Source organism: Octopus sinensis, linkage group LG2, assembly GCF_006345805.1.
Source record: "Octopus sinensis linkage group LG2, ASM634580v1, whole genome shotgun sequence".
Lineage (NCBI taxonomy): Eukaryota > Metazoa > Mollusca > Cephalopoda > Octopoda > Octopodidae > Octopus > Octopus sinensis.
The window spans coordinates 22,747,698-22,769,170 of record NC_042998.1 but is presented as its reverse complement, the minus strand read 5'-3'; the positions used below and the strand labels follow the sequence as shown (position 1 = coordinate 22,769,170).

Sequence of the window (21,473 nt, the reverse complement as noted above, 5' to 3'; positions counted from 1 at the left end):
TATATATATATAGATATATGTATATATATATATATATACCAGACTATCTATGACCCATTGGGTCACTGGGAAAGTCTGAGATTCCCAGCAACAGAGTTTTCCTCCATGGGTTTTTTCGGGTTATTTCACATGATTTCAACAAATGTGACCTTGAAATCATGTGTAAACAGCTCCTTTCCACAGAAAAAAAAACATTTGGCTGCTATTTCTTGCATGCCCTACTACCACATAACAAATATTTTGGGTCCTTTATCACAAATAGCTGCTAAGTTGTAGCAGTCAAATCTTTGGGGGTGAGATACATTGAATGCACTTGAAAAAATCCTATGGAAAAAATTATTTTACACCAAGTTTACGAACGGGTCTTTTACAAAATATTTACAATACTTTTCAAATCATTTTCACTTTAAAATATATTTTAAATATGCCAAAACAAATTTTTGTAATGGTATTCACTTGAAAATAATTTTAAAAACCATTGAAATATTGTTTGTTTAAAGAAAGCTAAAATATAAATACTTACTGTGCAAACCACTTACATTTTTGAAATTATTTCACTTAAAAATATTCCTAAATAAATAAAATATTGTGTTTAACAAAAGCAGAAATAGAAACATTTACTGTAAAAAACAACTATTTTTTCGTTGTCAAGTCACTGTGTCTAATCAAAAGGTAAGAGTTTCTTCCCTTTCAGGATTAAGTTAATTTTGGAATATTTTCCCATAATGCACCATTTTGGGTATTTATAGCCCCAAAACCACTAATGTTTCAAAAACCATTTGTCCAATTTACACTAAACTTCTTTTATTCTGTTTGTATTAACATTTGAGGGACAACTTAATTTATAGTATTTTCCCATTATGTACCACTTTGGCTGAGTAACATTGCAAGCAAGCAAGCAAGATTGAAGTTGACTTTTAATGCATTACTAGACTACTCGTGACCAGTTAGGTCACTGGGGAAGTCTGAGTTTCCCAGCAACAGAGTTTTGTTTTGTAGGTTTATTTTCTTTCCCAGGTTATTTTGCATGCTTTCAACAAATGTGACATCGAAATCACATGCAAACGTCGCCTTTCCCCAGAAAAGAAAAGATTTGGCTGCTATTTCTTGCATGCCCTGCAACCACATAACAGGTATTTCAGGCCCTTTATCGCAAATAGCTGTTACATGGTAGCAGGGTGTGCTAGAATTAGCAGTTAAATCTTTGGAGGTGAGATACACTGGATGCACTTGAAAAAAACCTATGGAAAAAATTATTTCACACCAAGGTTACGAGCTCTTTTACAAAATATTTACTGTATGCTAAAAGAAATTTTTGTAATAGCACTCACTTGAAAATAATTTTAAAAAACCATTAAGATATTGTCTGTTTAAAGATAGCTAAAATATAAATACTCACTGTACAAACAACTTACATTTTTGAAATCCCATTCACTTAAAAATATTTCTAAATGAATGAAATATTGTGTTTAACAAAAGCGAAAATAGATACATTTACTGTAAAAAATAAATCGCATATCTTTGTTGTCAATCGCAGTGTCTAATCGAAAGGTAAGAGTGGTTAAGTTTAATTTCAGAATATCTTCCCATAATGCACAGTTTTGGTTATTTATACCTCCCAAAACCCCTAATATCTTCACAACCACTTGTCCAATTTATGCGAAATTGTTTTATTTCATTCATATTTACATTTCAGCAGGAAGTTGATTCACAATATTTTCCCATTATGCACCAGTTTGGCTGGGTAGCATTGCAAGCAAGCAAACAAGATTCCTACATGCTTATATTTGTGTTTGCATCTATGCTTGTTCCCCCTCCACCATTGCTTGACAACTGATGTTGGTGTGTTTGAGTCCTTGTAATTTAGTGGTTCAGCAAAAGAGACCAATAGAATAAGTACTAGGCTTACAAAGAATACGCATGGTCATAATCAAATGACTGAAACAAATAAAAGAATAAAAGAATATAAAGGTTTATGGTCATAATATTTTGACTGTGTGTAAACACATGGCCTAATGGACAGGGTCTTACATCCATGGTTGGAAGAACATAACTTTAATTCCCAGACTAAGCGATGGGTTGTGTTTTGGAGTACAATATTTCTTTGCTCCAGTCCACTCACCTGTAAATAAGAGAACCTGCAAGGGACTGGCATTCCATTTAATGGGGGATGTTGTGGTACCAGTCACCTATACACATGGGAACCAAGTAACCAATCCAGTCTGTTCTAGAACTCAAGACAGTAATGTCCTGTGTTTGATGATGATGATGATGATGATGATGATGATGATTTATAGATGCAAGCATGGCTGTGTGGTTAACAAGCCCACTTTTCAGTCATGTAGATTTGGGCCCAGTCTCACTGCACAGCACCTTGAGCAAATGCCTTCTACTATAGCCCCCAGGCTAACCAATGGTTTGTGAGTGAACTTGGTACACAGAGAGTTTGGAAGCCTATTGCGTGTGTGTGTGTACGCATGTGTTTGTGTGTGTGTGTGTACACATGTGTTTGTATGTGTGTGTTTGTCCTCCACCACCAGCACCATCACCACCAGCACCACTGCTCAAGGTGGTTTAGTCAACAGTGGTTGCAGTGAAAGGTAAACAGAGAAAGGTTATGCTTTAAACATTGGCTTCAGATATGAAATAATGGAAAAAGTTATTTTATTAAAAGCAATCGAAGCCTTCATTGCTTTCAAAATTAATAGAGACACACAGGTTATCAATTCCATATGAAAGAAAGTCACAAAACGGTTAAAGAATAAAACACAAAGTCACCTCCTGTCACGATTTGAACTCCAATCAATGAAACATCAATTGAAAGGTTCAATAAAGTATTTAAACAAGTGGTTTGTTGAACCAACCATAAGAGAAGGCATGTGGTTAGGGCATTCAGTTCAGAATTGTAAGGTCATGTGTTCAATTCCTGGTGGAACATTGTGTCCTTGAGCAAGATGCTTTATTCCACATAACCAATGGAATGCCTGTTTTTCTTGACCCAACCAATCCCTAATCTTTCTTTCTGATTCTGGTACAAGGCCAGTAATTTTGAGGGTACTCTTTTACTTGTTTCAGTCATTTGACTGTGGCCATGCTGGAGCAACGCCTCTAGTCTTGCAAATCGATCCCAGGACTTATTCATTGTAAGCCTAATACTTATTCTATCAGTCTCTTTTGCCTAACCACTAAGTTACGGGGACGTAAACACACCAGCATTGGTTGTCAAGCGATGTTGGCAGGACAAGCACATACACACACACACACACACACACACACACATATATATATATATATATACACACACATATATACAATCGGTTTCTTTAAGTTTCTGTCTACCAAATCCACTCACAAGGCTTTGGTCAGCTCAAGGCTATAGTAGAAGACACTTTCCGAAGGTGCCACACAGTGGGACTGAACCCAGAACCACATGGTTGGTAAGTAAGCTACTTAACACACAGCCACTCCTACGCCTAGGGTAGGTGAAAGGTGATTACACTGACCCCAGTGCTCAACTGGTACTGAATTTATTGAGCCTAAAAGGATGAAAAGCAAAGCTGACCTTCATAGTATTTGAACTCAGAATGTTAAAGAGTCAGAAAAAATGCTATTAGTGCATAAAGCAAAACAATAAAAGCACTAATGAATAATGAGAATTATGTAAATATGTCCTTTCTTTCTCCAAAATTAATAAATTATGTATCACTAACTTTTTTCTATTTTGCCAGATCAATCATTTTTCTTTACAAGAAAAAAAAAAGTTCTTGTGTCCAACGCATTTAATATATCAATGCATGTGTATTAGCATGTGTGTGTGTACACATATGCCATCTTACAGCTGATTAAATATTCATAATCAAATACCATAAAAATACGAAGAGGATTTTACAGATATCTAAAATGCATCGACTTTCGACGTTTTCTGTGAGTCTAATCATCTTACTTTGATAATAAATTCATAAATGGATAAATATGGTGCCGGAGATTACATTCTAACATCTACCATATTTTGATGTCATATGGCATGTAATGTACTATAATTTTGAAAAGAAAATTTAGCAAGAACGTAATGGAAAAGCACTACTGTTTATAAAAAGGTAGCCTAAGATGGACTTAGAAATCAAGGTAAAATAACCAAAAAATTGTCATTATCATACAAGGTGTAAGCTGATTTTGGAATCATTTTATGAGGGGGAAAAACATGCAGAATTATTCCCCTATGTATATTAGTAATAAGTATTGTGGATTGATAGATGGATGCAGATAGATAGGAAAGAAGGCACAGGTAAGGCTGTATGGTTAAAAAGTTTGCTCTGGAATCATTTCATTACAGGTTTGGTCTCATTATGTGGATGCTGTGAGCTGGTGTCTTTTTTACTATAACAAAATTGGTAGGTGGAAACTGAAAGAAGCCCATCATTATCATCATCAGCATCATCAGCATTTAACTTCTTCTTTTCTATGCTGGCATGGGTTGGACTGTTTGACAAGAACCGACGAGCCAAAGGCCTCTGCTAGGTTCCCTGTCTGCTTTGGCATGGTTTTTACAGCTGGATGCCCTTCCTAATGCCAACCACTTAACAAAGTGTACTGGGTGCTTTTTACATAGCACTGAAACTGGTGAGGTCACAAAGTACCTACAAGATAAGACCCTGGAGGAATAAGAAACTATGATAGAGGGGAGAGGAGTAGGTGATTTGCTGAAGAGGTGAATACATGGGTTATCTATCTAGAAAGTGAGATGAGAAAGAAAGAGGGCAGCAGATATCATGGTCGGAGGATTGCGGTTTCGATTCCCAGACCAGGCGTTGTGTGTTTATTGAGCGAAAACACCTAAAAGCTCCACGAGGCTCTGGCAGGGGATGGTGGTGACCCCTGTTGTACTGTTTTGCCCCAACTTTCTCTCGCTCTCTTCCTGTTTCTTGAGTAATGTTGCGATGGACTGGCGTCCCATCCAATTGGGGTGCACACATATGCCATAGAAACTATGATAGAAACTATGATAGAGGGGAGAGGAGTAGGTGATTTGCTGAAGAGGTGAATACATGGATTGTCTACCTAGAAAGTGAGATGAGAAAGAAAGAGGGAGCATCACATAGATATATGCATACATATATATATCATGTAGAGGCGCAATGGCCCAGTATCTAGGGCAGCGGACTCGTGGTTGGAGGATTGCGGTTTCGATTCCCAGATCAGGCGTTGTGTGTTTATTGAGCGAAAACACCTAAAAGCTCCACGAGGCTCTGGCAGGGGATGGTGGTGACCCCTGTTGTACTCTTTTGCCACAACTTTCTCTCGCTCTCTTCCTGTTTCTTGAGTAATGCTGCGATGGACTGGCGTCCCATCCAATTGGGGTGCACACATATGCCATAGAAACCAGGAAACAGGGCCCATGAGCCTGGCTAGGCTTGAAAAGGGCGCATAAATAAAATATATATATATATAATCATTAAGTAAAAACAAAATTTAAATAAACGCTACAAAAATCTACTACATGTTCTGATACAACAGTATAATCTATAATATGCAACTACATGCTCCAGTAGTACAATAGTCAGAAGAGCTTGTATAGCATGCCCTGTACTGTCCTGCAGTCTTTCAGATTCAAAGTAAAACATAGCTGTTCTCTGAGAAAGAGCAAAAAAATGAGAGAAAAATATGAGAAAAGGAGAGAAAATGTGGGACGGAGGGCAGAATGAAAAGAAAGCTGAATAAAATCCATATCCATAACTAGTCACATCTCTTTTTGAAAACCCGCAGGGGTCAAATTTGCCCTTCATTCTGCCATAGTAAATAAAATAAAACACCAATCCAGTTCGTTTTTGGATTTGGTTTGCAAGATTCTTTATATGAGTTTGTGTGTTGAAGCATATTCTGTTGTGTCTGGGGAGAGTAATTTTCTTTTTGTGCCTTATAATTTAACACACTAGTTTTGACTATTGAAAAGGTTGCAAGACGCAACGGAAATTTTAGGAGAATAAAAATAAGAAAAAAGGGGAAATTTTACCGTTGAGTGTGTTATAAGGCCCAAAAAGAAAATGACTCTCCCCAGACAGGTGCAGGAGTGGCTGTTTGGTAAGTAGCTTGCTAACCAACCACATGGTTCCAGGTTCAGTCCCACTGCGTGGCATTTTGGGCAAGTGTCTTCTGCTATAGCCCCGGGCCGACCAATGCCTTGTGAGTGGATTTGGTAGACGGAAACTGAAAGAAGCCTGTCGTATATATGTATATATATATATAAGTGTGTGTGTGTGTGTTTGTTCTCCTAGCATTGCTTGACAACCGATGCTGGTGTGTTTACGTCCCCGTCACTTAGCGGTTCGGCAGAAAAGAGACCGATAGAATAAGTACTAGGCTTACAAAGAATAAGTCCCGGGGTCGATTTGCTCGACTAAAGGCGGTGCTCCAGCATCGCCGCAGTCAAATGACTGAAACAAGAAAAAAGAGTAAAAAAAGAGTAAAAGAGACACAACCAATCCAGTTAATTTAACTCAATAGGATATAATGCACCAAATTTGTGGCCTTGTGCTTATGTTAGATATCATCCATATAAAGTAAATTAGCTGTGAATGCTTATTCATTGTCAAGCTCGGGAGATAGAGTCAATGAAGGAGTGAGGTGAGAGAAGCAGTAAAATGAAAGTGGGAGGAAGTCTTAAGATGTTTATCTGTTTGACTTGATCAGAGAGGCAAACGGAAAAAAAGAGCGAGAGTGAAATTTTCAATGACAGTAGGTTGATGTAAGAGGTGTAAGAAGGAATGACAAGCATAATTGACAGTTTAATTTATATGTGGAGAAAAGATAGCAATAGAGTGATTTACATGACTGAAGCAGGATAACACGAATTAATTTGCATAAATGAAATGAAAATGAGCCGAAGAAAATAACTCAATGGTTAATGGTATGTATAGGAACATCAAATACATAAGGGTGAATTCAATAGAATACAAGATAAAATTTTGATTAATTGAAAATATCTCCCACTTCAGAGTTCAATCATTTGGCAGCAACAAGTAGCAACTCCAAATAAAAAAGGGGAGATAAGATACTTGAATATATACAAAAGGAAGAAGTGAAGAAAATTTCTCTATATATAAAGCTGAAGTTGTCTGTGTATGGCAGGTTTGGTAGCCTTCAACTAACTCTATCTCCTCCAAGACCCTGCGGCACAAGTTGACCAAAATTGAGTGTATGATAGAAGGCTTGCTCTTCCTTCCGTAGAAGAAAAAATTCAAATCGGACCATGTTAACACCAAAAATTATTTACATCAAAAAGGTGCTTTTTTTCTATGAAAATCCCTAGTTTTTACGATTTTTTTACTGATGTGTCGCCATTTTTCGGTGTATTTCAACCAGAAAAATGTTCACTTAAAGAGAATAACAAGCTACATAATGCAAAGTTTTTGCTTTTCAAAAATTCCAATTCCAAAGGGTCGAAACAAACCCGAGGAACGCTGAGCGATACTGCTAGTTTTCAATAAATCTAGAATTAATCTTGTATACTACTTAACCTTCTGCCTGTCCAAAGCATTTTCATAAGTTTGTCCTAAATGTCCACACTTCTTTTCAGACTTCTAGTTAACCCATGCTTTATATCTTTTATCTTAAATTTGTTTCAGTCATTAGACAGCAGCCATGCTGGAGCAATGCTTGGAAGGATTTTAGTATTTTTAAGCCTGATGTATCAGCTTCTTTGGCTGAACTGCTAAGTTATGGAGGCATAAACACACCAACACAGGCTGTCATGCAGTGGTGGGGAGGGGGAAAACACAGTCACAAAGACACTCACACTCACATGCACATATATATAGGGCAGGCTTCCTTAAGTTTCCATTTACCAAATCCACTCACAAGGCTTTTGGTTGGCCCGAGGCAATAGTAGAAGACACTTACTCAAGGTGTCACACAATGGCAATGTATGTTCTGTGTAGTATAAAGCTTTTCTTTCATAAGTCTCAAGTTACTCTGGTGACTCAAAAAGTTGGGAATGTGTATCACATTTGATGCAAGAATTCCAAGAGAATATGTCTGGCATATCACATTTGGAATACAAGACAGGCAAAATATTAATATACTCTTATTTGTTGTTGTTGTTCAAGTATGTGCCACAAGCCACTCTGAATTTATTTCTCTTAGCTTATTCCATATCATTTATGCAAATTACTGTGGACCATGTGTTCTACTCTCTTTGGTATATGTCTAATGTCTCATCTGCAGAAGAGAAAACAGAACAGCTAAGCATCACAAGAAAGAATGATCTCTCTAAAACCTGTTTCCTGAATGATTCCCCACTTCAATGAGAAGACCACTTCTGCCATCAACAAGGCTATCTGCACAGAAGGACTTGACATTTGGTCAGCCCATTCAGGACCGTCCCTTTGTGAACACCTATCAATGAGGTGGTCATCTGCAGTACAACAGCCCTGCACACTAACGAACTGCCCCATTTGTGACACTAACAAGTGTGTAATATACCAAAAAGGCAGTGAGCTGGCAGAAGCATTAGAATGCCGGGCGAAATGCTTAGCGGTATTTCGTCTGTCATTATGTTTTGAGTTCAAATTCTGCCGAGATCGACTTTGCCTTTCATCCTCTTGGGGTCGATTAAATAAGTACCAGTTATGCACTGGGGGTCGATATAATCGACTTAATCTCTTTGTCTGTCCTTGTTTGTCCTCTCTGTGTTTAGCCCCTTGTGGGTAGTAAAGAAATAAATATACCAAATACGATACTCCAAAAGCAACAACCACTACAAAGGTAGCACAGCACAACCACTCCATGTCTGAATTAAGGAGCATCTCACTGCCACTGCCGATGCGCTCACCTTCCACAACCACCTGACCAGATGTGGCAACACCACCAAGGAGACAGACACATCCATACTAGCCTCGGAGTGGAACACCAGCAGTTTACTTACAAAAGAGGCTCTACTGGTCCACTGACTCAACCCCCAAATTAACAGTCAATTGGACTTGAGCCAGTGGCTTCTATGACTTCATCACAGTAACTAAAACCAATACCATACAACAGAGGGTGGACGGCCAACAACAACAGCTGGAGGTTTGTTTACATCAACACTCGGAGAGCTGGCAACACTTGGAGGGTGACTGCTACTACTACTAATACTAATATTAATATAATGCTATCACATCCCAGATGGTGATGGCCTGCAACAGTGGTTCCCAAAGTGGGCAATACTGCCTCGTTTGGGGCAGTGGAAAGATCCAGCAGGGCATTGAAAAAAAGTTGGATGATAATGGGGTGGCCAAAATGGGATGAGAGATGTAAAAAAAAATATATTAATTGGCTAATTAGGTTTAAGCTTAATTTCTGGAATACAGTTGTTTTGAATTTGCTGCAGAAAGTGGTCTATATTTGTGGTGGCGAGTATGAGGGGGCACTAGGAATGAGGCCTGGGTGCCAAGGGCACAGCAGCCTGTAAAAGTTTGGGAACTACTGACTACAACAACAGTTGGAAATTTGCTTACACCAACACTCGGACAGCTGGTAACATTTGATAGGTGACTACTACTACTACTACTACTACTACTACTACTACTACTACTACTAGTGCTATTAAGATAATGCTGTCACATCATCCTACAGATGGTGAATAACCTACAACAACAGGTGGAAGTTTGTTTACTTCAACACTTGGAGTATTAATTAGAGTAACTGTTGCTGTTATATAATTCTTGGGGATTTGAATGGGTTAACGGAACCTGCAAAACTGGATGTTTCCCAGACTGTTTTTCTTCTTCTGAAGGGCCTTTGCACCTGAAATGTAAGGGTTTTATAAAACTTCTCACATTGTCAGAAGCTCTCTATTTTCTCTCTCTTTTACTTTCTCCAATATTACAATGCTTCAAGTGAACTACAACGCTTTTTATACGATCGAAACCTTTGGCATTATGTCATGCTTTAGAAGAAGACCCATCAAGCCAAGCAAAATCGGACTCATGGCATATGCTGGTGTCACACAAATGGCACCTGTGCTGGTGGCACATAAAAGCACCTATTACACTCACAAAGTGGTTGGTGTTAGGAAGGGCATCCAGCCGTAGAAAACCATACCCCCAAATCAGACTGGAGTCCTGTGCAGCCTTCCAGCTTACCAGCCCTGGTCAAACCGTCCAACCCATTCCAGCATGGACAATGGAAGTTAAATGATGATGATGATGATGATGATGATATTCTTTGATTTATTTCGGTCATTAGACTGCAGCCATGCTGGAGCATCACCTTGAAAAATTTCTAGCTGAATGGCTCAACCCCAGTGCTTATTTTAAAAGCCTGATACTTAATCTATATGTCTCTTTTGCCAAACTGTTAAGTGAGAGGGACAGAAACATACCAACACCAGCTGTCAAGTGTGGATAAACACAGACTCAAAGACGCATACACACGACAGGCTTCTTACAGTTTCTGTCAACTAAATCCACTCACAAGACTTTAGTTAGCTCAAAGCTATAATAGAAGTCACTTTCCTAAGGTGTCATGAAGTGAGCACTGAACCTGGAACCATTATGGCTGGAAAGTAAGCTTCTTATTACACAGCCACACTTGTGCCTATATATACATTAAAAAACCCCACTAAATATGTTTTGTTTTAACCATTTTTACCTTTTGAAAATAAACTATATGCATAGGAGTGGCTGTGTGGTAAGTATCTTGCTTACGAATCACATGGTTCCGGGTTCAGTCTCACTGCATGTCATCTTGGGCAAGTGTCTTCTACTATAGCCTCGGGTTGACCAAAGCCTTGTGAGTGGATTTGGTAGACAGAAACTTAAAGAAGCCTGTCATATATATGTATATGTGTGTGTGTGTGTGTGTGTGTCTGTGGTTGTCCCCCCACAACATCGCTTGACAACTGATGCTGGTGTGTTTACGTCCCCGTCACTTAGTGGTTCGGCAAAAGAGACCGATAGAATAAGTACTAGGCTTACAAAGAATAAGTCCTAGGGTCGAATTGCTCGACTAAAGGCGGTGCTCCAGCATGGCCACAGTCAAATGAGTGAAACCAGTAAGATAGTGAAAGAGTATATGGCATAGTAAGTGTATATTTCGTATTAAATATTACAGCAAAAATAAATTTCATGGCTCTTACCAAGTCAAAAAAGTTTTTCCCCCTCTAACTAATATAAGGATTAGTATGTGTTGGTATAAGTATATTAGTTATTAATGTAATTTGGTTTGATTTGCTATGTATAAATACTGAAATACTCAGCACAAGGTTATGTGAGATCTGAGAAGACAGACTTGCAATAAACACACACACACACACACACCCTATACTAATTCTTGATTTCTTTTTGTTTTTTATTTTTTTTTCCTGCATTCGTTTTACTTAATTGTAAGAGATAGTGTGGAACTTTTAATCCAGATTAGTGATACTACATCATAGTCAAAGAATACAGCAAAAAGAATTTCTTTCAGAAAATCTTATTAAATCACACTAAATCCATGTTTATAGCTAGTCTAGCATATCTAATATATATACATACCATATATATATACCTGTATGTATATATATATATATATATATATATTATATATATATATATATATATATATATAGATATATATACACATACATATAGATATATACATATATATATACACACAAAGATATTTATATACATATATATATATATATATATATATATATATATATATATATATATATATACATATACACATATATATATATATATACATATATACATATGTATATATATTTATATATACATATACACACATATATATATATATTTATATATATACATATACACACATATATATATTTATATATACACATATATATTTATATATATAGACATATATATATATATATATATATACACATATATATATATATACATACATATACATATATACATACATACATGATGATACATAAATACATACACATATATATAACTTCAATTTTCATCATTGTTATTGAGAGATTAATGAAAAATAAGTGCAGTAAAAAATTATTCTAAAAAAATTAGGAGACACAAAATAAAAGAATAAAAATTTCTATCATTAAAGATGCTTCTGTTTTTTTAACTGCAATGTATTTTTTTAAACATCACAAAAAAAAATATTCATTGCTAAAAGAAATACATGTGTATTAGTATAAACCTACTGCTAAATTTTCTTTGTTTTAATTTTATATTTTCTCTGTTTTAGTTTACATTCAATACACACACAAACACCCGTATACACATTGCTTTTTACGAAATGGAATAGAAAAAAAATAACAGAAAAACAAAATATATATTATCAAAATTAGCCTTTATTTCCTTAGGGAGGAAAACGATATTCAAGTTACTGACAAGGAGGTATTTCATCAGTGTTCTTAGAATGCTATACTGAAGAAATATCCTCTGGCACCAGATAAACATCTCTCTCTCTCTCTCTCGCTTTCTCTCTCTCGATTTCTCTCTTCGTACAAAAGATAAGTGCTATATTGCTGTAACTGTCTGTTCAGCGGCAGAAATGGATTGATCTGAATAACACTTCCGTTTATGACGGAGTAAACTGATTTTGTTGAAAAATTTATGACCACAGCTTGTGCACTTGTGTGGCTTACACATGTAATGAATGTTCATGTGATCGCGTAAATGTTGTGGACGGGTGAAGCGTTTACTACATATGCAGCAGATAAATTTGTCGTTTGTTTTCTCATGAACATCCTTCTTGTGCTCATTCAGAGATGATTTCCGAGTGAAATATTTCCCACAAGTTGTGCACAAAAACTGGGAACGGTAAATGGCATTCGAACGGCGTCTGCGGGGGAAGTTGTCATTGTCAATGGTAAGGTCAATCGATTCGATAGTTTTAAAAGTGGCTGGAGCTTGTTGAGATATAAAATCGTTTATTTTTTCATGCGACACTGTTGGTAATGGAGAAGAAATCTGACTCAATGAGTTCCCTACTTTGTATTTAGACTGATACAATGTAGATTTGAGTGATGACCTGTTCGGTACCTTCATCATGGTTTGGTTCAATTTGTGAGCTGGAGAAGATAATGGCAATGTGGATTTAATGGATTTTTGAGCACTTAATACTTGCGATAAATCTGATATTCCTTGATTGGTTGGGCAATACACAAAATCATCTTTTTTGGGCAAAGTAAGAATATGAGTTCTGTTGGTAATGTCATGGTTCCTTTCTGCGGTTAATGAAGTTTCAGTGGTAACTGACTCTGATGGTTTAAAATATGGATTCGAGAATTTTATATTCGGGGATTTCATATCAGTACTTAACCCCTTAATGTTAAAATTGGATGCTTTTTGATAGGAAAGTCTAAGTGCTTTGTTTAAAGTTTTCCTAAAAACCTTCATTGAGGGACTAGCAGTTCTACGGAGAATTAGCTGCCGTGTTAAATTAGAATTGAATGTCGGTGTTGAAATGCTGGATTTGGATTTTGGAGATAAATGTGGTTTAACAGTTGTTTGAGGGTTTGAGAAAGGAGGTTGAAAAGAACCTGGTGCCGAACAAAACAAATCAGCGTTTGGATTCTTATTCTTTGAGTTATCTTTATGTGAATAAGAAAGATGAATTTCTGAGCCCTGGTCTTCACAGGCCGAAGTTGATTCTCTCTTGGGGACTATTTGGTGAACCAACTTCACCCCACTCACAACTGACTCTACTGTAGTGGTGTCTACATGGCCAACCAAGTGTTTCATACTGCTTATGGGCTCCACTTTGGCTATGCTTTGGTCAACAAACTGTCCCACACTACCAACAGGAGTTTTCATGTCTATAAGAGAAGAAAATGTGTAAATAATTTGTGCCAACTATAGAAAGTGTAAAGGAAAAACTTACTTAGCTTTATTTAATGTAACATACTTGGGAGTCATTCATAGAAAACTTAACTTGATTTAACTAGAATGAAATGGGATTATCAGAATATTCTACAGAGAAGTTTATTTGATTTAGAAATTATAATAATAGTAATAATAATAATAATAATAGTAATAATAATAATAAAAATAATAATAAAATAATAATAATAGTAATAATTATAATAATAATAATAATAATAACAATAATAATAATCATAATAATAATAATAATGCTCCTGCTTTGCTTTGACAGATTTCAAAACAAGTAATTATGGAGCTCAATGAAGAATCATCATCATCATCATCGTTGTTGTCATCATCATAGAATAGAAATATAAAATTTATAAAGTGTTCAACGCAAAGTTTATAGGGTCTTAAAAAAGTTGGTTGGTGGGGACACTGGAAAGCATAGTAATGGAAACATTTGCACAAAATTACAACATCAATTTGCATTTCGCATGAAACTTTCACATTATCCTTATCTTAGAGTTTTGAAGCCTCCAACTTATAATTCCAGCTGAAGTTTAAAGTAACAGCTGAATACGAGAATGGTTTTTAACTCTCTTCATCTAGATAATGTAAACGTACGTGATATGTGCTTTGTGGTACATGCACTCTTCTCATCGATAACAGCTTACGTTTAAAGAGGAGTCTCTCTTATTCGAGGTAATTAAATAAACTCTTTCCATCTACTAAAGGAAATTTAATTGTGTCTTAGCTTTTTCCTCTTTCATGTTTTTAAGTGTATCAAATATAATATTCACAGAGATAGATTTTGAATTAGCAGGGCAGTGCAATTCAAGGAGAATGTGGTGCAACTCTAACTTACAAGAATATAAAGATGATTATAAAGATATACAAAAATCTTAACTTGGATTTACTAATTGAAAATTGAGATAAATACAAACTATAAATTGATTATGATTCTTTAGCTCATCATTGCACTGCAGAGCAATTGCGTATGACAATAATCTTAACCAGAATTGTCTCTTATTCTAAATTATTCAAGTACAAAATGTAGATGCTTGTTTCTTTCTCTCTCTCTCTCTCCACACACACACATACATGCACGCACACGCACACATGTGTCCTAGAAGCATCACTTCTTTATTCAAACTACTTCAATATTTAATATTTCCCTTTATTTATCAATTTTACATCCGTTTAAATTTTATTTTAGCTGGCTGATGTTAGCTTTATTTCAGACTCTAAGGAGATAGTGACTTCTTTAGCATAAAGAATTGATCAAATCTTCCACCTATTTTTCTTTCAGCCCCACCACCCCACCCCCTACTGAAATGTTCGCACCATTCAAGTAAAGGAGAGACCTGACAATACTGAGTACATTTTTATCAATACCTGAGACCAAGAATTGCTTTCTGAATTCTTTATATATATATATATATATATATATGCTTTAGTTAAGAAACAGATGTTTCTGTCATTAGTTTATTTTTCTGTCTTTTTGAAGTAATTCACAAAGCTGATAAGCTGATACCAACAAAATTTATATCTTCCCTCTTCTAAAGCGACACATTTCTTATTCTTAAGAACTAACTCGAGCTGTGTAAGAGTTCTAAAATGTCATTTACAAATTTTAATTACAGTTCTTCGAAATTTTTAAATTTCTTTTCAGAATTCTAGATAAGAATATTATCCAATATTCAAATAAACAGATTTCTTTTTAAGAGAATATTCCAGTGTATACTAGCGCTATAATCATTTAAACAAAAATACTGCTAAGTTACATCCAAACTGAAGTCAACAGATTAGCAGAAATCATAGTGTTACAAGATTAAAATCCTTTTAGAATTTGGTTTAGTCTCTCAAAGTTCTAAGTTCGAAACCTCCTTTGATCAATTTTGCTGGTAACTCAGCTGGTGACAACAGAATAACTACAAAGATTTTCAAACTAGAAAGGGTATGGCCTGGCCAGCCTGTAATGATATGCATAAGATCTGGTCATCAAATCTAAGTAGAGATTTCAAACTTAAAATCTTCAAAGCCACAGTCGAACCAATTCTACTATATGGCTCAGAAACCTGGACGTTATCAAAGAAGCTTGAGAGGCGGTTGGATGGAACTTACATTTGCCTCCTTATGAGAGCTCAAAATCTCTCGTGGAAGCGTCATCCAACCAAAGTACAAATATATGGGAAATTACCACCTGTATAATCTCTTGTGAAAGGTAGAAGAGTCCAGTTTGCTGGACATTGTTGTAGAGCTGAAAACGAGGTAATTTCTACTCTTCTCCTCTGGAAGCCATCTGCTCACTATACCAGAGGGTGCACACTCTCCTACCCTGATGTAATCTCCAGGGATACAGGCATCCAGCAACAGGACCTCCGAAATGCTATGATGGATCGTGAAGTCTGGCGTAACATAGTAAATTCCATTGTCTCGACCATGGTCGAACAGTGATGATGATAACTACAAATCATATAACAAGCAGAACTTAATTGACTCTACACATTTGTAGCATAGTAACGATACAAAAACTCATATTTGCAAACTGCAATTTAAACAATATTTTGTTTGCAGTAATAAACCACCCACTATTTTCTATCAAGATCAGAACCAATATTTACACGATCACTAAATCCTATCTCTCAAAACCTATCTAGGTTCCACTATATCTCTTCAAAAATAAATAGCATTCTTTTCTAATCTAGTTTTATTTACTCTTTACTCTTTTACTTGTTTCAGTCATTTGACTGTGGCCATGCTGGAGCACCACCTTTAGTCCAGCAAATCGACCCCAGGACTTATTCTTTGTAAGCCTAGTACTTATTCTATCGGTCTCTTTTGCCGAACCGCTAAGTGACGGGGACATAAACACACCAGCATCGGTTGTCAAGCGATGTTGGGGGGAAAAACACACAAACATATACACACACACACACACACACACACACACACATATATATATATATATATATATACATATATACGACGGGTTTCTCTCAACTTCCGTCTACCAAATCCACTCACAAGGCTCTGGTCGGCCTGAGGCTATAGTAGAAGGCACTTGCCCAAGGGGACACGCAGTGGGACTGAACCTGGAACCATGTGGTTGGTAAGCAAGCTACTTACCACACAGCCACTCCTACGCCTATGTGTATTTGTAGAAATGGAAAGTGATAGAGTCAAATCAAAACTGCTTTTAATGTTTGGAAATTATCATGCTTAAAACTAGGTATGCTTGCTCAGAGATATTTTTTTTTAAAGGCCCTATCATCCTGCTTTACCATTATCTTCTCTTCATCACCATCTTCATCCTCAGGATCCCCGATAGTAAAACCAATATCAACACTTTTTCTTATTTCATTACACTTTTATTTCTACACTTAACAAAAAATAATTTAGTCTTTTCTAGTTAACTTTTTACTAAGAAAACTATTGCTACTACTACTAATAAAGTATAATGAATCTCAGAATCAGTCAACTAACAGATAAAATATTTTGTAGTATTTGTGTTCTTTTACATTCAGCTTCCAAATCTTGCTCTCAGATGTATTAAACTTTTGTTTATGTTAGACATCACTATTATTAATGGATTAGCTTGCTTTCTTTTTGTTTTTCGTTCAGAGCAAAAACATTACTAATGTATTAGGTTCTCAATTTTGATTAACTTATGAGATACAAAGAAGAGTTTTCAAAACAATTGTATTTTACCAAGGTGGAATGGTTGTGATAAGTAAACAATGCAGCATATTTCCATAGAATCATCTATAGTTAAAAATTTTTTTGCAAAAGAATTTAAAGTTGCTAGTAATTATATGAACCCAGGTGAACAAGATTCTTTGAGGAAACGGTTTATGTTCTAAGTAGTACAGTTAACTTTTACTTTCAGAAACGACTTAATGGTAACTTGAAGAAAAGCATTATCTTTTTTTTTCTTTTATAATTTTTTTTTTCTGTCTTTCTATTTTTTCTTCTCTGTTTTTTGTTCTTTTGAAGATTTTCATAAAACAGCAATCTGCTGCATCCATCCTTGAAATAAAATAAAAATTCCTGCTGCAATTTCTCTTACAAACTTAACCTCAGTCTGTGATTGATTAAAAGAAAATTAAATTGTTTTACATGCTATTATTTATTAATTCTTTCTAATCATAAGAATGTTTTCAATTAAAGCGAAGTCCATAAAACTAATTGGGTTGTTGTTGTCTGAAAATTAAATTAAAATGTAGGAGGAAAAAAAAAACTACACCCCCCCCCCATTAAATGATATTTTTTCTTTTTATAGATGCACACACACATGTACACACACCGACACTGCTGCAGAACTTCAATTTTATACATTGTCATATTTCAACTAAAAATAGTAAAAAAACAAATAAAAACACAAACTGCTTCGTTTGTTGTTGCCTTGCTTTTTCCTTCTTTCTTTTCATTAGCTAATGCAAACACGGGGGGGTCAGTACCTATACTTATAGGTCATAAATTCTTAAAATCAATGCAAGCCTTTCATTGTGTTTAGAGACGGTTTATTCTTCATGTAACAGTTTAGAGAACACTACGGAGAAAATTACAGCAAAATGTTATCCTATCCAGAAGATACTTATCTCTCACCTGCCAATCATTGCAGAAACTAGAATAAAACAGACCAAACAGAAGTCACGGTTTATGAATTTGATGATGATAATAATGTAAGTTATGGTTTATGAATATAAGTGTTATATATAGTAAAAATTATTACAATGGTACAGCAAAATTTTTGTTTGCAATCTCACATGGTCTTGTGCATCGAAAATCAAACCTTTGCTCTTTAGCTGCTATATACAGTATCTTATTTATTCCACCCCGTCTTCTCCTGATATATCACACTTATTATATTCAAGATATTTATTTAGATATCTGTTTGGTGAATACGGACGTTCTTAACAATACTTATGGAAATCTTCAGCACAATAAATAAATCATTTGCAAGTGATCTATATATTATCACACAATTATTCCTGAAGTGCACAAAGAATGCAAAACCTCCAAGAGACCTACTGAAGCCCTTTTAGTAAGGTATAAAAGATTTATGAAACACCTACTCAAGACACACACACACACCCACACACACACACACCCACACCCACACACACACACACCCACACACACAAACACAGACATGTATATGCTAATGAAAGAGAAGTTGTGAGACATCCACTTATGTCTGCTTCCAATGAATGCAATATATAATAACACAATATCTACCATTTTTCAAAGAAGGCAGCAGTTGTATTAACCTTAAAGGAAGTATAAGAACTCTCAGCTGAGAAGTATCACTGAAAGGATAGAAAAGTACATTAATGAAATCAAAGCTTCCTAAACTATTCCTCCCTTTCAAGATTTATACCACAAAAAGTAAATAAAAACTTTTATTATAAGTACTATTGTTATTGTTATTATTATCATCATCATCATTGTCATCATCATTATTACTTTCTTTTCAATTGTTTCCTGTGAGTTTTCCCAGTATGACCAGGTGGAATTCTATATTCCTGATGCGTTAGTCTTATTGTTCACAAGAGAGCTAATTTTCTATGTTATCTTTTGTTTCTCTTAGCCACTGTGATGCTGTATTTAATGCTGCTTTTCTTTGGCAGTGTAAACTTTTATGGTATTGCACACTGACTGAATAGAACATGCGCTGAACTAAGTTGTGTTAATGTAACCAGAGAGTGACGTGTAGGATGTGTGCTTTACCGTGACGACTACGGCTGTTTTTCAGATCATATATAAAATCGTAAGCCATGGTGCGGTTTATGAATTCTTGTTCATCATCCTTATCTTCCTCACACTTAGAAGACTATGTATTATGAGAACTACTTTTTATTCCCATACACAACATATTGCATATTTCCAATTCAATATGCTTGTACTTTGCTCTGTTTTCAACTTCTTTAGAAGTAGTGTTTTAATCAAAATGGATTAAAATGTCTATCAGAGAGAGCACGGGTTCTCATATTTTGGTCCTTGATTATCATATCCGGACAGTTTTCTTTCATCTCCTTGTCAGTTCCAACAACTATTTTCCAGTGTATCTGCTGTTACTTAATACTGCTACTTTTTATATTTATATAGTTTGTAATTTGATACAGAAGTCCAAACTAAGACGTTAGACACACACAAATATGAATATTAGAAGTGAATGTTGTGGCGTGTATGATAGGAGAAATCATTATTTACATTTGACAGATATCTGTCCTCATCTTGTTTGTTATTAACACAACGTTTCGGCTGATATACCCTCCAACCTTCATCAGGTGTCTGGCGGAAATTTCAAATCTAGATTTTTTTTATATTGTTGTCATTATTATCATTATCATTATCATTATTATTATTATTATTATTATTATTATTCAGGTCACTTCTCTGATTCCAAGCAGTGACCTGAATAATAATAATAATAATAATAATGATAATAAAAATAATAATAATAATAATAATAACAACAACAACAACATCGAAAAATACCTAAGGAATGAGAACCCAGGTTCAAAATTCCCGCAAGCACATGATGAAGGCTGGAGAGTATATCAGCTAAAACGTTGTGTTAATAACAAACAAGATGAGGACAGATATCTGTCAAATGTAAATAATGTACATAATTCCTCATCTATTAAATATAGAACAGTAGCAATCATTTACAACTACCACATGACGTCAAGACAAAAATACACATGCATATATATATATATATACTCTTTTACTTGTTTCAGTCATTTGACTGCGGCCATGCTGGAGCACCGCCTTTAGTCCAGCAAATCGACCCCGGGACTTATTCTTTGTAAGCCCAGTACTTATTCTATCGGTCTCTTTTGCTGAACCGCTAAGTGATGGGGACGTAAACACACCAGCATCGGTTGTCAAGCAATGCTAGGGGGACAAACATAGACACACACATACATATACATATATATATATATATATATATACGACAGGCTTCTTTCAGTTACCGTCTACCAAATCCACTCACAAGGCATTGGTCGGCCCAGGGCTATAGCAGAAGGCACTTGCCCAAGATGCCATGCAGTGGGACTGAACCTGGAACCATGTGGTTGGTTAGCAAGCTACTTACCACACAGTCACTCCTGCGCCTATATATATATATATACACATGTACCCACACACACACACACACATGCATCTTATAGTCTCTGTCTATCAGATCCACTTACATAAAGAACTCCATGTGCATTTCAGTTCGTGTATTGTAATTGAATATTCCCTTAGGATATTTGAGTTTGTATGCTACACAAATTATATCATTATCAGCATCATCATCATTTTAAAGTCCACCTCCCATGCTGACATGGGTTGGAGAATTTGAGAGAAGCTGGTAAGCCAGAGGACTGACCCTAGCTTTAGTGTCTGTTTTGCCATGGTTTATAAGGCTTGATGCCCTTCCGAATGCCAACCACTTTACAGAATAGACTCATTTTTATAGAGTGGATTGTAATAATAAAGCACATATCAAGTTGAAAACATTGCTTCTCAACTGATGAGCAAAATTAAGAAACATTGAGCCTAGTTAGTACTTCAGTGGGTGATCATATATATATATATATATATATATATATATATTACAATTAATAAGAGGAATGACCACTAAAGTGG

The 21,473-nt window shown here is 35.6% G+C and overlaps 1 protein-coding gene across 6 annotated transcripts in view; it reads right to left on the bottom strand.

Moving 5' to 3' along the window:
* Positions 1–21,473, bottom strand: part of LOC115223641 (A-agglutinin anchorage subunit) — a 220,059-nt gene that overhangs the window by 54,137 nt on the left and 144,449 nt on the right. For 4 of the 6 annotated variants that reach the window (XM_029794321.2, XM_029794314.2, XM_029794327.2 and 1 more), the window contains one exon: positions 12,288–13,777. The exons of the other annotated variants lie outside the window; for them this stretch is intronic. In XM_029794321.2, the coding sequence (XP_029650181.1) occupies positions 12,477–13,777 (1,301 nt within the window). In that variant the 3' untranslated portion in view covers positions 12,288–12,476. Of the gene's footprint in view, positions 1–12,287; positions 13,778–21,473 lie in introns of those variants that run through there. 6 annotated transcript variants of the gene reach the window in all.